The 16,939-nt window shown below is 39.8% G+C and overlaps 1 protein-coding gene across 1 annotated transcript; it reads right to left on the reverse strand.

The window, feature by feature from the left end:
- Nucleotides 1-324: 324 nt before the first annotated feature.
- Nucleotides 325-16,338, reverse strand: zgc:152968 (uncharacterized protein LOC564848 homolog). The gene is made up of 17 exons (XM_036575291.1): nt 16,191-16,338; nt 13,337-14,842; nt 12,894-13,120; nt 12,742-12,798; nt 12,166-12,370; nt 11,063-11,259; nt 10,750-10,890; nt 10,519-10,633; nt 10,307-10,378; nt 8,253-8,393; nt 7,731-7,844; nt 7,554-7,627; nt 5,078-5,176; nt 4,657-4,772; nt 4,425-4,563; nt 2,731-2,851; nt 325-416 (listed from the first exon to the last, which is right to left on the reverse strand). Exons 1-17 carry the CDS (start codon nt 16,336-16,338, stop codon nt 325-327), a joined length of 3,564 nt encoding a protein of 1,187 aa, XP_036431184.1.
- Nucleotides 16,339-16,939: the final 601 nt, after the last annotated feature.

Below are 16,939 nucleotides of genomic sequence, written 5' to 3' on the forward strand. Positions count from 1 at the left end.
CTGCAGTGTGTTTACTTTCTGTTCCAACTTCCCCAACATTTCTAAGTGTACTTTCTCTCCCAGCATGCATGTGTCCACACCCCCCCATCATTTTTATTTCATTAATAGTGTTCAAAAGAAAAGTACATAACCATTAGATGAACATAAATAATAGAAAAGTAATCACATTCATAAATAAACATAATTCATGATTCATAGGCTAACATTGTCAGCCACACCAAAACAAGAGACAAGATGTGAACATTTTTATATAAGCAGGTGGTCCTAGAATACATCTCAGTACTGTATATCGGGATGAAGAAGCAATGAGCTTTATTGATGAGGTCACCATCTTTTCACTTTAGCATCCTCTTTCACTTTCCACAGCATGAGCTCCATACAGGCCACAGCATCCTCGCGGGAGTCATGCCCCTCCACTGTGACAAACATGAACAGAAACACTGTTTGAAATAACATGGTTCTTACTTAGCATGACTATGCATTCATGTACAGACTAATTCCAGATCATTATGGAGACACCAATTATGGATAACTATGAATTTTTATCAAAGTGATTAGTGATTTAGTGATGAGTAGTAATTTAAATAGTAGTGATGGTAGAATCAAGTGTGACAATCTTGACCATTCTATTCTTTTGAAACCCAGAGCTTTCATAACACCAACAGGGGCATTAAACTCCAGCCAAGGAGGCCTGGGGTCCAGCACAATTTGCTTATTGCTCCTCTCAAAAAGCACCATTTAAACTTGTCAGTCAACAGAAAGGTTGAATCAGGTGTGCTTAAGCTAGAAATTCACCAACAGTGCGGGACACCAGGCCCCGAGGACTAGAACTGAAGATCCCTACACAGGATGTAGAGTTCAGATCAATCAGAAGTACTGCTGATGTTTTTGCATACAGTAATACCGATAACACATCATATTCCAGTGAATAACAGAGCAATGCTGAAAGCAGCATTCACTTCCATGTTATACATAGTACTTGTAATGTTGTAAAGTTTGCCTTGTTCAGCCTTTTACGATGAATTCTCAGTAGCAGTTGATGAATATCTTGAATAATATTAGTAGATTTTTTTTAATATCTCTATAAATGAAAACATACATAATCTAGGAAAAAGGTCTACATACAGAAAATATGTAATGTCCAAGAGTGAAATCAAACACTTTTAATGGCACTCTCAGTTCATACTGCACATGTAAACATTCAGTAACACTGAATTTTGACGGTCCACTGTGGATGCTTTCTAGATGCTCAGTCTATCCTCCACTAAAATATCTATTAAATGCAACTGAAATTGATGTTGAGCATGAGATTCTTTTAAATGGATCCTAATATTGTTGATCAACTGAGTATCAGCAGAAAGTTTGCTAATCATTTAAGCATCTGTAAATCATCTATAAGGGGACCATCAATATAAAGTGTGCCCGAACATTCTTGTTAACCTTGAAGTCGTGTGCAAAACTCAGGTTTCAAAACCTTGATTCAGATCAGAGCAATTGATTCATTTTTCCCAAATTATTTAAAAATCATTTTCAATAAGCATTCCCACAGCAGTTTTCCATAAAAGTCGAGGCCTAATTCACACTCAAAGCCCTTACTGTAAATTTGGCTCTCCACTGAAACCTTGAATAGTGGCTGATTCTGATGCAATGTTTTTTTCTTGAAAAAGGTTTAAATTATGCTTTTTTTTTTTTTAATTGGAGCACTTGAGGAGCATCTGAATGTAGGCCATCATTCTGAAACTACTCAATTATTACTACCTCACAGGAAGAAATAGTGCTTTCACTGCTCCCAACACACCTAATCCAACTAATCAGCTCAATGTCATCCCCTTGCTAAGTTGTGGGTGTGTTAAAGCAGGAAAAGGACCAAATTGTGCAGGGCAGTGTGCCTCCAGAACCTTCTCTACTGCATGCATGTTTCTCATTTACCATTTTACACCCCATTATTGTACATTCTTTCAGAGACGCACATGAAGTCTATTTCTTTTCCAATTCAAACCACATACAAAACATCTGACCTCAAGTCAGGTGACTTCATCCCTGTTTTGCGTTAAGCAACATACACTATATGTCCAAAAGTTTGTAGACACTTGCTTATCCAATGTTTCCTCTGAAATCAAGGGTATTAACAGAGTTTGTTCCCTTTTGTTCTAGTAATAGCCTCTACTCCTCGAGAAAGGGTTTACATTAGATTTTGGAACATTGCTTTTGATTTGATCGCATTCAGCCACAAGACTATTAATGAGGTCAGATATTGATGTTGGATCATTAGTTCTGGATCACAAACGCTGCTACAACTCATCATAGATATTCAGTGGTGCCCCATCACTCAAGAGAACACAGTTCCATCGCTCCCCAGGCCAGTGCAGGGGTCTTTATACCCCTCTAGCTGACGCTCAGGCTCATGTGTGGCTGCTACAGAGTGTTATTCTACTGGCAATGCTTTTCTATGGAGACTATACAAACTGCGTTTGAACACGCGGGTCAGTAATTGTTGCCACTTAAAATATTTTCTACTTATTCTCAACGAGCATGTCAAACTTAACCTTGTATGATAAACTATTTCTCAGGGGAAAAATAAAACCTAAGTAAGAGCTGATGCACAATAAAGATGAGATTTTTGAAAACACGCTCAGAGGGTCCAGCAGCTCCTGGTTTGAACTGGCCAAAGTCACATGCTTGATTAAAGATGGGCTTAACAGAGCAAATGATTTAATTGGCTAAACCTACCGCTCTCTTGGATTATCCTCCTGAGGTACTCTGCCGTCAGGCTGTTGAGCTCTCTCTTGTGCGGCGGACCCAGCCGGTGGGGGAACACCACGGATGTGTCAACCACCGTGCTGTGGAGAAGCTGAAAGGCAGTTGGGGATTACATGGTTCTCATGACTGGGCCTTTCCTTCTCTTCCCTTTCTCTGACTTTCTGAGGCTAGCTGGGGCCTATATGGGTCATTCTACAGAAATTGTTCAAACTGGGGGTTAAAAAAAATGTTAAAGTATATATATAATTTTTAAAATTCCTTTACCATTGTTTTGCATGCTAACTGAAATTCAGAAATTCACTGAACAAACACTGAAGTCCATGTATGTATTTTCAGAATATAAATATATTTACACAGTTTGTCTAAATTTGTCAGTACCAACACATCAGATTGTATCCCCTTTCTGTTGACTAAGCTATACAGAACCTTTTTTGCCATTTGCTGAGGGCTGTTTTAGACGTCAAGGCACTTTGGAATATTTGTCAACTTCTCAATGTCAACTTGAATATTAAAATTAATTAACATTGATCTTGTATACTTGCCGATGCCTAAAAGAACTTTGTGAATAATTATTCATAAAAGTTACCTTTTATGGTGTTGTACAGCATGCAATGCATTATTTTTAAAAACACTTCCAAAACAAAATGTCAGTAACAACTGAATGGGTGTTGGCATTGACATTTGTTTTGGATGTTTTGCACTTCTCTAAATGTGTCTATAGCAAGAAGATAGCAGCAATCAATCTCACATAAAATTTTATTTAAAAATATATTTCGCAATAAGGTGTTCATTATGCACCATTTCAAATTTTCCAACTTTGTAATAATTTTGTGTCAAAATGTCAAGTTATCTTCTCAATACATGGTCAAGATGTCAAGAGGCCATATATTTAGAGATGTGGCAACAGGATTTAGTCCAGAGATTATTTGTATATGGTTTGGTACCATTCATTATTTTATTTAAGACCAGAGCAACATATCCCTTAAACTTGCTAGTGAGTAAAATGACATTTAAGATTTTTTGTGCTAATTTTTTAAAACATTAAGTATGATATTTTTCCAATGTAATTTCAAGGATTAGACTTGGGAACATGTAATGCTCAATACTGAAAAGCACAAACATTTATCAAACATTAAATCAAATTAAGTCAGACTCATTAAATCAAATTATTTATCAAAAAAGTATTGAAAATAGTTCAGTTGCATGGCTAAGTATTAGTGTGATGCATTAAATTTCCCTACACATTTTAAAAATGTGTAGTACACAGACAGTGTTTTGAACTACTTCAGTAGAATGACCCATATACATGGACTGGACTACATTCCATTGAAATTTACTATGGAGAATAATGTATAATGTATAAGTAGGATAATGCACAGTGATGTAGAATAATGTAAAATAGATCATGTACTTGTTAACCTCAGAAGAGACCTTTGCATTTACATAATTAGCTTTAGAATTACTATGCTATATGCACCATAAACCACAACTTCAAGCTCTTAAGGCTCCTGATGCGCATATAAGAAGGTTAGTGAAAGTTCTGCTGTACAATAACAAACTAACGAGTCATGTAGCTGCACTTGGCATAAACACAACTGAGACTGTTTTCTTGGGTGTTAAAGCTGACGAGAAAGAGAAACTATAAGAACATTAATACAACTCACTTTGAGAGCACACAGGTCATTTTCCAAACCATGCCCGACCAGAATGGTGGCCGCACTGATGAAGCTCAAAAGCACAGCTTGTACATCTTGTAAAGATGAGCTGCTGCCCTTCACGTCATCCTCACTGACCCCGGAGAACCTGAGCAGGGCGAGGAAGACTTCATCTCATCCCTCTCCCCATTCATGTTATTTATGGTTAGTTGTCAAGACACATTATTAACTCAAAGTGTACCTGGTGTTGTAGTCAATGACCTCATTGTTAGGTTTAACAAAGGTGTCATAGATGACCTGCAGACTGCTGTTGACCACAGTGACTCTCACCAGTTCTAGACCCTGAGTGGTGTAGCACTGAAACGGGCCGAGACAAAGTGATCACACTCAAAAGAGAAGCCAGAAGCTCAGGAGAGCTCACATTTTATAGGAAGTCGCTACTGGAACAAAAATGTATCTCCAAAATTGATTCATTTTCAATTCAATTCATAATTTGAAAATACTGGCTGAAGGATCAAATAGAAAATTGATTTGAATAAAATCTCTTTACATTAATTAGGAATGTTATTTCCTTCGTCTGTAAAGTTTCCATTTTAGAGATACAATGTTTTAGTTCAACAGCACCTCATACAGTGGATAAATAAGTGAACAAAAACTCTTACCATAACAGTATCTATTGCATAAATCCCTGGACAGCCTACACGAGTCTGAGGAAGGCTGCTCACGAAGCCCTGAAGACTTACTGCATCATGAACATGGAGCTAAAACACAGAAAAACCCAGCTGGCGATTTAAAAACAATATAGATGAGAGTTGCATAAAGTTTTGATTTGTCAAGACTGAATAAGGCTAGTAATTACATAAAGCACTTCACTAGGCATGTCATGATTATCCAACTATCACAGTACTGCATTAAGAAAGCAAAAACACTACAAGTGTAAGATGAAGACAATTTTAATGCATTTGATTTCGGTTTTATTTTTTTTGCTCCCTGCTGGGCCAGGTTTTAGACCCTTGGTATGAGAGATGGGCAATATGGCAAACATGTAAAAATCACCATGATTCAAAAAGTTTTTAACAGTGCACAATGTCTAAATATTTTCTTTTATATTCAATAAGGTAGAACAGTCAAAGTAGTGCCACATTTTAAATCACAAACTATGAATCTAGTGATTTGTATTCAACATTTCACGTACTGGACTGCACTAAATCCAATTAAACAGGACTAACATGCAATTGGAAAGGGTTCTTTAAGTACTGACAGTATCCTCTACATAAGCATTATGTAATTTATCACAATAATTATAAACATTGCTATATGGCCCAGCCCTACTTGATATTCTGCACATCACATTGAGTATGAAATGATAGCACTGCCATGTTTACCATGAGCTGTGTTCGGAGTCCAGCACAGTTTGGAGATTTTCCTAATCAAACACCTGATTCAACTCAACTGTTAATTGCCAGGTTCACTTGGTGTGTTAAGAGTAGGAAATTCACCAAAGCGGCCCTCCAGTTCGCCACCCCTGAATTACTGAAATCATTAACTGCTGCCCCAGAATGAGGCTTAAAGAGTAATTACACCCTAAAGCTGATATTCCTCATTAAAATTGGGAAAATATATTGCTTTGTAATAGTAAACGATATCAGTCTTGTTTAAGTTTTAATACTTCTTTTCAAACTGTCTGTATAATTGCTTCAGTTCCACTGGCAAAGGCTAAATGACTGAGTGAGCGCCTGATGTTAAAGGATGCACATTTTCAGTGTTCATGATTTTATTTTTGGGGTCTACTAGAATAGATTTACATGCTTCAATGTTCCAAAAAACATTTTTCTCATACTGTAAAGTGTTCTGTTAGAGCTCCTGTGCCTTTAAACCCCCCATCCTGATGAGCCCGGTGTGATATGATTGGTCAGCTCGCCCACTCTATTCTGATTCATCAACCACCAGAGCAGTTTCACCCCTACATGTTCTGCCCCTGCCTTGCAGTCTGAAGACAGGCCCTTCTCTCCTGAGCAGTTGTAAACAGGTGTGCCTATTTTTCCCAACAGCATCTGTTTTACCGTATCCGTTTGAGACCCGATCTTCTCCACACAGCTGCAAAACTGTACAAACACTCCCCAGCTGCCAGTAGTTGCTGTGCGTTGTGTAAGAGAGTGGCAAGCCTGCCGGTAGGCAGGCAATAAGAATTGTGTTACGAGATTGCATCATCTTGTAGCAACGGAAAAGTACTGTAATTCCAGCCAGGCATTTCAGGCAGCCAAGAAAAGTGGTTTCTTTGGGAAAGAGTTTATCCCTCTGTACTTTGAGCTTTGTGACTTTGCAGACCATTCAACATGCACAAAAAGCTACATAATGCACAAAAGGAAAAGGAAAAACTAGGAAAGCATAATGGGTCCCCTCTTAAGATTAGCTGCTACAGCAAATCATGTTTCAGAAGACCTGTCCATGCCAGAAATTACCACCACTGCAAACATGCTCATTTCTGCTAAACAGTCTATGGGATTTTTCAGTGTTATGTTATCCTAACAATGATGAAAGTGGGAAAGGCAGAGGCAATGGGGGAACGGGACTAGCCATCCAGTGCCCTGGTCCATTTCCCAACGCACAGCAAAACCATGAAAGGTCACATAATTTCACTCCAGTGTTAACAATAAACATAAAACAGCAACAAAAGTCAATAAACGTTGGTTTTATATGAGTCAGAGTGATTCTGGCTGGTTCAATAATGTTTCTTAGAAATGGCTGAAGACTTGACTGACTGACTGCCTGCCTGCCTGCCTGCCTGCCTATGATGATTTTCTGACAAGACCATTGATTGATCATTTCACCAATGCATTATTTCCAGCTCAACTCATATGTCTCAGATCAGGACGCATGGAACACCAGCAAGAGGGGTAACTAAATTCAGCACGAGAAGTCAGCTACAGCACAGTTTACTTGGTGGAATTTCATCATAGTGCCCACCCCCTTTCCCTAAACAGTCCCTCTCATTTTTTAGCATCTTTCAAAGTTGAACTAAGGATGGAGTTACCTGAAACTAGTGGGGTCTCAGTTATTTTATTTGAGTAACTTACTCAAAGTTAAAGAAAGACTGCTTAATCCTCCCACATAACATTTTTCTCACTGTCTCTGTACCTTGAACACTTGGCATCCAGGTGCACCAACAGCATTCTCACAGCAGCTATAGCGCGTCTCCACTCCTCCAGGCACTGCGAGAGAAAGCAAACAGAACAAGACACAGTTAAGACACAAGCCCCATAATGCACAGGTATGGAAGGCTCATGAAATAAAGGACGTGAGATCATTCCTCACCTCTGTTTTCTATGATTTTCCCGTAATGATAGTTGCACTCCTCCTTGCGAGTGTGCTTTCCTGTCTGGCTAACAGAGAAAGATGTTCCACAGCGACAGCAAATCTTCCTGTAAGCTGTAGCCAATTTCTGCTTTGGTCAGTCAACACTTCAATCACCAAATATCCACTATACAAGATATGCATCTCACAAACACATCACAAACATCAGTCAGGGCACTCAAGCCTGTTTTGGGTGTTCAGTTTTTCCAAAAGTTTGTCCAAAGGCATTCTGATTTCAGTCTTGGATGAAATATCCAAGAGGTAGATTTTAAATGTTGGCTCCTTGAACAGTACCACTACGCAGAGTTGAGTGCCAACACTAATCTAAACACTACTGATCCGACTAAAAGTCTCAATATTAAATCCAGATGTGCTGGATTACAGATGGAAGTAACTGCTGAAGCAGGGTACATCTCTAGGAGCAGATGTAACTGCTTTAAACTTTGTAATTCACTCTGAAAACTCTCTTTTTAGAGGACCCACCATCACTATTGCCCTTCTTGGTGTCTCCATATTTAACGGCAAAGCCAGTTTTGTCTGGGTGTTTGCGAGGATAGTTGTTCTCCCTCAACATGGCCTCAGTTAGAATATGCTCCTTCAGCTGATCATATAGTGCATCATCACCTTCGTTGGAGGTAGTAGACATAACAATTACTCAAGCATTCACACAATATTAAGCCACAGTTTTTATCTATATGTAGCATTTAAAAGGCACACTCAACAAAATTAAAATGCAAACATGCCTACTTGCCTACTACAGTGGTGCTACAGTAGTCTGTAGAGCAGGAGTCATCAAATAGATTGAACCCAATTTCTTGTGACGCTAATGGTAAGCATACAGCCCTATATTAATTACGATGCCACCGTTAACCAAATATCTGTTCATTTTCCTATGACTACTTAAATATCAAAATTAGTCAGAACGCATGTGTCTAGTTAATGCTAGAATAGTGCTCAAACCTTTGCCCTAGCATAGTTTTAACAGACCTGAAACAGTTAATGCCTGAAAAGGCCTGATTTGGCCCATAGGCCTCCACTTGATGATCCCAGATCTTGTGTGGGATTTTCCAGTTTAAATAATAGGAAAACCTCCTTCCAGTCAATAATCATTGAAGTGGAAGGAATTGTTGAAAAACTCCAAGGGCTTTCTGGCCAATACTTGGACAGGCTGTTTGAAATGTGAAATCTATCAGACTGATGAGTCTGTGGGATGCAATACTGCTTCAAAATATTACACATGATGATATTGTCAATTTTAGGCTGGAATACCCCTGTAAAAACACTACCAACCAAACCACAGGACTCTATTCCATTCATTAAGCTACAAGTAGTAGTAGGCAGTATGGCCAAAAACATCAAAGTATGATTGGGATTTCCGACAGTTTTGCTATGTATTTATTTTCAAGTAAAACCATTTAATATGCTTAAGTAAACCTATTTTTGTAGGTTAACAGTGGCTTATTATTCTGGGATGTCCCTTGACTTGTTAAAAATGGTTCTTATTAAAAATGAAAGTAAACCTGAATTTTTTTATTGTGTGAAGACAAAACTGAATACATAGAAAAACCCGTCAACACAGCTTTCCAACTCTAGTCCCACACACCTGACAAAACAGTGCTAAAATGTCGTTTCATGTTCAAAGTTCTACAAAACTGAAGTTGGCTTTTTGTTCATACTTTCCATTCCCCTTTAAATGGAACAGAAGTTACATTATGGCACATGCACCAAAATGTAACTGCCGTGTCATTTAAAGTGGAATTAGAAATTGAAATAGGAAGCCAACTAGTCCTTTTGGCTCAGCGAGCCAGCTAAAGAGGTTAACATTGATGTGGTTTGTACTGATAAGTCGTGTTATCTGTGGTCATTTGTAGCATGCCGGTGTAATTTATAATAAAACTCATACTTGAAAAAGAATTCTGACCATGGACTGGATGAACCAGTATATTGCCCACTACAAGCTAGAAGTCTGGCCCAGTCCTTGAGGGCCGCAGCACTGCACAATTCAGTGCTGATTGAGCTCAGAAGCTAGTTATCCAAGCATTCCTAAGTTGAATCAGATGTTCCAATGAAGAGCAAACAATCTGCAGTAGCTCTCAAGGAATGAAGTTTTATATCCTTGCAATAGGGTATGAAAGAGAAAATGAGGCTTATCCCAGATCAACACCCATACTCAGTTAATTATTACACGAGACCCCTGGCAAACCACTTTTGATTACCATATAATTGCCATGTGATTTGATTCAGCATTAGTGCAAACCACTTCTGATGATTTTGATATTACAGTCCACTATGACCCTCATTAGCGCTACTTCGTCAGTTCAACAACAAAATGGCAAAGACCTGTCTGTCAAAAATAAACTGGACCACCGCTGAGTGTCCGATTTCTCTCTACTGTACAGCAAATGAAACACTAAATGTATTGCCTTCCCCAAAGCACGGTCCATAATGCATTTGTACATAATGAATCGGATGAAATTGATATTAATACCAAGAGGATGGACACTTTAATGTGACCCTGAAATGAAAGCTAATGGCGCTCTTACCCAGGAGTGCTTGAGTATTGAGTGGCACATTTCCTCTAGATGCCTGTGCATCTCTCTCACTGGTAACTGTACAGTAAAAAAACAGGGTCAGTGACCTGGTATGAGTCTGACCAGCATATGCCATGAGAGGTTATCTAAAGACTGCCATGCCAGCAATTTGTGGTTAAAAAGTATTCAGTGCACTTTATGCGCTGAAATTTACGTACATTTGGCAGGAGCAGCGTTTTGGTTTTTAAGTCTCTTGAGAGCATTGACTGCTATGCTTAGATACTTTAATTTATTGACGCTGCGGTCAAACACGGTCTTCTCTTCTGCCAGAGCCTGGAGGTAGTAAGAGATAATGACAGGAATAAAATAGGCTGTTAAAGCATATATGTACTACAATTACAGCTTGATAAATTCAGGGTATATCCTTTCAGGATCATTATAGTGCCAACCTTCTCAAAGGCATCCTGCACCGTGGCAGATGATTTCAAGAACTCCTCCACAAACAGGTTCACATATCGCTGCCGCACATCATGTGGAACCTTCACTCCGACCTCTGGACGCCCTTTCGCTTTGCGCTTGGTGGGAATTGACTGGTGAAACAATACTAAAGTAGTCCCAAAGCACACAATGCTTATTTATATAATGCTTCTCTAACACTCATTTGTAGACCATTTGTTCCCCTCAGTAAATGAGAATGGAAAAGAAAAGAAAGGATATCTATGGGAAGAAGTGTTTAAAAATAATCCCACCATCAGAACCCACCTTAGCAGGTGTGTAGTTGGCTGGTTGTGCAGGCTGTACAGGCTGTAGGTTCTGAACTGGCTGATGAAGTGGACGTGTTACAGGAACAGTAGCTGGAATTAGAGTGACCGGTAAAGCACAATGGCCTTCAGGGATGATCAAGTGCAGGTTTGAGCCTAGTCGTAGGGTCGCACCAACCGGGAGGATGTTCACATAGGCTAAAAGATAAGAATCTCTGTTAGAAACAAACACGTCACACATACAGAATGTATCTTTGGAGAATGCATGCTAGGCAATTAGGTGCTCATAAACAACAGTTAGAGTTTCACCGTTAAGCACATGCAAGCTTGGCTAACAACCTACTGGTCTAAACAGAAAACCTTGGTGCTGAAGAAGTCACTAATACTACTACTGCAACCACAACAGTTCTCCACCATTTGGCATAAACAGGTATGCCTTTTGGGGGCTACATTACTGCACTGTATTGCTTGTGTGCCTCAGTGTTGAAGAAATCATAGAAAATATCACTATTGAAAAAAATCTTTACTACTACTACTACGACACCAAGCTGTGGCCACTCTCCAGAAGGCACACGTGGAAGTAGCCTCATTCTTCACGAGTGTAAGTAGCAAACTTTCACCACTGCCAAGGGGCGTTTGTGCTATTCAAATTCAGATTTAAAAGTAATTGAGCTCTGTATTCCCAACAAGCCTCAACTAAAAAACCAAATTTGTTACGAATAAACACACATGGACACCTGAAGGTTTTTTCCCCCGCCACTGTTTTAGTCTTTTTACCCACTAGCCCCAAGCAAACAGTGATTTACTTTCACTTCCTTACACTAGGTCTAGCTTAAACACACATTTAAAGCTTGTTCAAACAATACTCTTTACTTTGTAACATATTTTATATATTACAGTTTTACACACTACGTTGTTTCCTTTCATGCAGAAGCACTGAGCATTTCTGCCCTGCGCTTCAGCCCACGGCTGTAGTCTTTGCACTCTAACACAGTGCAAATTTTCACAGCAGAGGTCTTAGTTGGCACTAGTTCTTCCTTGACGGTTGGTCTGTCTAGACCCTAAAACTAGATTTGGACATCTAGCGCTAATAATAATACTCACCATTTGGTACAGGGCTTGGAGCTATAACAGTAGGTGTGAAGACTCTCTTGGGTGCACTGGCTGCAATAAAGGACTGGGATCCTTTCATTGCTGCTGTAAGCGCTGTTGCTCTCTTCTGGCACTGCTGACTCCGGCTTGGAATGGGTAGCTGTGAGCCTCCATCTCTAAGAGGCACGATAACCTGCGCTTTGGTCTTACTGACCTGCTGAGTGATCATGGAGATACAACTCTCTTAGTAACAGAGTTCCGTGACACTGTCTTGAGGAACCCTTAGCCAGTTCATATCTTTGTTCTGTTTCAGTTCCTACCACACCTGAATGAGGCTATCAAAGTTCTAGGGACCTCAATCATCTAGGTTCAGGTGTACTGGGAGCTGTAATAGAACAAAATTGCTAGTTTTTGTAAGGCAGCCCAAGGAAGACTTGCTTGAGAATATAAGTTGCAAGCAAGCAATACCAGTGACAGAAGTTAACATGATCTGCAGGCTTGCATGCATGTATTCTTAACCATATTAGCACTGTTGGTTTGAACTTTCCCTTGAACTTATATATGATGTTATATATGATATTAATTTACCTCAAACTTTGCCACATGGGCTACTCTTTTCCTCTGAGTAGGAGATGGCTTCACAGACTCCTCAGCCTCTGGCATCTTTGGGCCATCCTCCTATAAAATAAAGATCAGGATCAGTTCCTGCCCTCCTGGTTCAACCCAACCTCATTGTATACCCATCCACTTACCAGCTCATCACATTGAGCTGTAGGAGTTTCAGCCCCGTTGGCCTCCATGAAGATTTTGTAGCACTCTTCCATTGGATCAGTCTCTGAAAGGTCTAGGTCCGAGTAATTGAGCTCCTCTGAGGAGCTAGACTCAATTTCTATGACTTTATTATAGGCTGCATCCATTAAAGCAGGTGAAGAGGTCTGCGAAGGACTGCCTATTCCATAGGTGATGCCTGAGGGAACAGATGAAGGTGGTTTTTGCTGAACTTGACCCAAAGTCAAACCTATTGATGTGGTTGCCGAGTTATGCAACTTTACCGACTGTGCAGAAGAAACACATCCAGTGTCAGTTCCAGAAATACATACAGGCATGTTCTGAACAACAGGTTGAATGAGAACTTTGCTTGCAGGTGGCCAACATGTTTCAACAGAGGTCAGATTGTTCTGACCAGTCTCAGGCTCCTTGGTCACAGCTGGGAAAGATGATGTGGTAGGGAAGTACTCCTGAAACACCATCATTTCTTGCGGGGCCTGTGGTGGGTGCTTAAGGGGCAAGGTCTCTACTTTTTGAGCACAATTTGAAAGGCTGTTTTGTTGCACCTCGACTCCTGTTCTCCCAGCATTCGCACTTTGTGCACCAACTTTGGCAGACTGTAGAAAAAGATCACCATCCGTCTTGGAACAGTCAGCTGCAGAAGGGATATTGTCAAGAAGGAAAGCCTCGACATCAGGAAGGCAGGTGATGCTCTCACTTTCACTTCTCAGGTGGTCGAGGCATCGGGAGATGTCATCTAGGACATTTTCAATGTTTTGGGTTCTTTCTTCATAACCATCAAGGTTCACACTGTTTGCAGGCAGAGACACTGGAATATCTGCAAATGAGGAAGGCCGAGCATTTTCACAAGGTTCTAGAGGATTTTCTGTTTCAGTCAGTTGGTGTTTTGAGGTCTCTTCTTTGCATTTGCCACTTTTAGTGCTGTCTGAGCTTAGCTTCAAGCTCTTTTGCTCATTTTCTACATCACTGACAACCAGCCTCTTGGTTGGCTCATGTTCTTCACTGGCCATTGTGCAGTGAATTGAGGGTTTCTTTTCATCTACAAGACTGTGCATCCCATCAGAAGACCCTTTTCTTTGAAGCCTGGAATGCCTTGACTTTCCCATCTCATTCTGCTGGTTAGGCATATTAATTACAAGATTTCTCTCAGGTGAATCCAGCAGTTTCATGGCGCTAGCTGTGCTCTTCTTTGTGGACCTAAACTTTTCATTGTTCTTTTCCAAAGGTGGTACCTCTGAATATTCTCCAGTTACCTTTTTACCATCAGTGCATTTCTTTGAAGGCCTTTTACTTCCCGGTTCATTTCCCACATAAGCAAGGTCTTTATTAGTTGCTGTGCTTTGCTGAGGTCTGCTGTGCATTGTGTTATTTTCAAGAGGTGGAATGTCAATGACAAGTGTGCCTTCATCATCAGAATCCTCAAAACTACAAGATGCCTGCTGAACTGGATCCACACATGCACTCTTTGCAGTTCCTTTGGCTCTCTGATGACATTCCAGATCTGCTTTATTGGTTGACTTCATTTTATCTTTTGAGCTGCCAGATCGCAGGTCAGAAGAGAAATTTGAACAAGGGTCATATTCCAGATCGGTTTTAGGTCTGGTACGATCAACCACATATTTGCAAGCAGAGGGATAAGCAGCTGTCTTTTTATATTTAAGCCGGTTTCCATTCTGGTCTTTAGAAACAGCCGGTCTAGACTTAAAATATTCATCGGAGTTAGCACTAGCGCTCTCCGCCTGCTCGGACTGGTACCGGGACAGTCTCTTTTGCTCTTTCTCCACTTCATTCCTGACTGCTTCAATCTGTTTGTTGATTCTTTCCAACTCCAAAAGACAAGTGTTGCTCTCTTCCTCCTGGTTGTGAAAAGCTCTGCTGGTGGCACCGTGATCTCCATGGCCTATGGCAAAGATTTAAGGAGAAACACTAAAGGCAAGTAGGGTCATTGTTTTAAACAATAGATGTAACAATGTCTCTGTCAGGTGATTCCTTATATTCTTACAAGCAGTTTTTGCATTGGAAGTTTTGCAACAGAAATACATGTAGATATGCAAATTAGGTCTTGTCTGAAGTACGCATACATTTGCAGATTTTTTTTTTTTAAAACAAAAATCTAGCTTTGGGATGATGTCAGAAGTCCACTGCTGAGAAAAGATTTTAGAGATCTCAGTGTTTTAATCAAGAAAACTTTATGAACTGTTATGAAACATTTTTCATGTCACTTTCAGTACAATCTCTAGCATAAATCCAGATAATAGCAGAGGAAATCCTTCTGTAATATCCTTCAGAATATGGTTAGGACTTAGCTTTGTGAATGCAGGTATATTCTAGAGACTGAGATTTTTAGTAAAGAAAAGCTGATTGAGAAAAAAATACTTTGAAATGGGCCTTAGAACTGCAATGCCCATCATTAACACACAAACCATTAATTTAAATGTTATTATATTCCTGTAGAGCTTTGTTATGATTACATTGTAAGAGAAGACATGTTATTGATGCCACTTGTTCAAGTACCTGAAAAATGACTGATGGGACCAAAATAGTCATTTCTGCCTTGTCTTGGCTGAATTGGAGGGGAGAAATGATGTTTAATAAAACACCCAGAAACATTCACCACATTGTGCTGTTTGAGTCAACTACTGAGTTTCTCAGAATGAGCCCATCAAAGCCTTAAAAATCCACTACACCCTTTAAAAAAGTTCTTCAAAGGGTTCTTTAGTAAAGGAAATTGTTCTATTTAGAACCATGCATTGTACAGGCCCATTTCACGCTTAAATAGTTCTTCAGATTGATGGAGAGTGTGTTGTATTTGCTATATAAAAGCTTAAAATGCTCTATGTAACACCAAAAAGGGTTGTTCTATTGCAACAAGCTTGATATCGTAGCGATATAGGAATCATTTTAAAGTGTTCTCTATAGCACTATATGCACAACATGCAATCTGAAGGACCAGTTCACCATGCAAAGAACCATTTAATCATGCAAATGGTTCTTTGAGTGTTCATAGTTCTATAGAGAACCATTGTTTTTAACTAAAGAACCCTTGAAAAAAATCTTAAAAGTGTATGCATGCTAATTGAACAGGCTAACATGCAAACATGAAACCAAGAAAAAGATGCAGGGAGTATCTGAAAATTTTCTAATTGTAAATTCTAACTTAACATGCAACTCCATATGAGAAAGTACAGCAGTTAGAGATATTGTGTTCCTTAAACTAGAGAAACACTTTGAAGATGCTCAAAGCTTACCTGTTGCAGTTGCACCACCACAAACAGACAGTGTACAATCCTCTTTGGTCTCTTTGGTGTGCTTGTACACACAATAGGGTCGCTCACATCGGCCCCAGAGGAGAAAGGGGCAATCTACTTCAGCAAAGAGTGCAGCAGAGGGGAACATTTTCAGGAACAAAAACAAAATGAAAAACTAATTTCCAAGCACCCTCTTTGTTGGCTGGGCCGTGATCACATGCCATCATTTGAATACTTTTATTTGGCTCATTGCATCCATTAATGAAGGCCTTGGCCAAGGATTAAACTGTGCTTATCCAGTAAATGTTGGGCAGGTTGAGGCACACCACACTCAATCCAACAACCCTCTGTGGAACCAGTAAGCACTTGGGCCACAAGTAAGGGAGACACCATTGACAAAATGAACTTGATTCTACACGTTACAGGCTACAAACTTCAGCTCGATGTAAATGAGAGGTCCCGGTTCAGCTTCAGTTCAGATCTAACACACCTGTTTCAGCTAATTAACTCATCACCAACCCTGATTAGCTCCCTTAGGTGTATTAAATGGGGGTTGGCATTTTGAAGCAAGGGGTGGAACAAAAATGTGCAGCCAATGGGTGGCCAGTGCCATTCCAGTTATACAAGCCAGGCAGTCAGCCAGAATAAGTGAAACAGTCAGAATGGAAAAAGTTTTTCTACCCTTTTTGAACATTTTGATGTATTTTATTCCAAATGCAAGTCATCCTCTTCACGCTATATTGAATATA

The sequence above is a fragment of the Colossoma macropomum genome, unplaced genomic scaffold, assembly GCF_904425465.1.
Source record: "Colossoma macropomum unplaced genomic scaffold, Colossoma_macropomum, whole genome shotgun sequence".
In the NCBI taxonomy this organism is placed as follows: domain Eukaryota; kingdom Metazoa; phylum Chordata; class Actinopteri; order Characiformes; family Serrasalmidae; genus Colossoma; species Colossoma macropomum.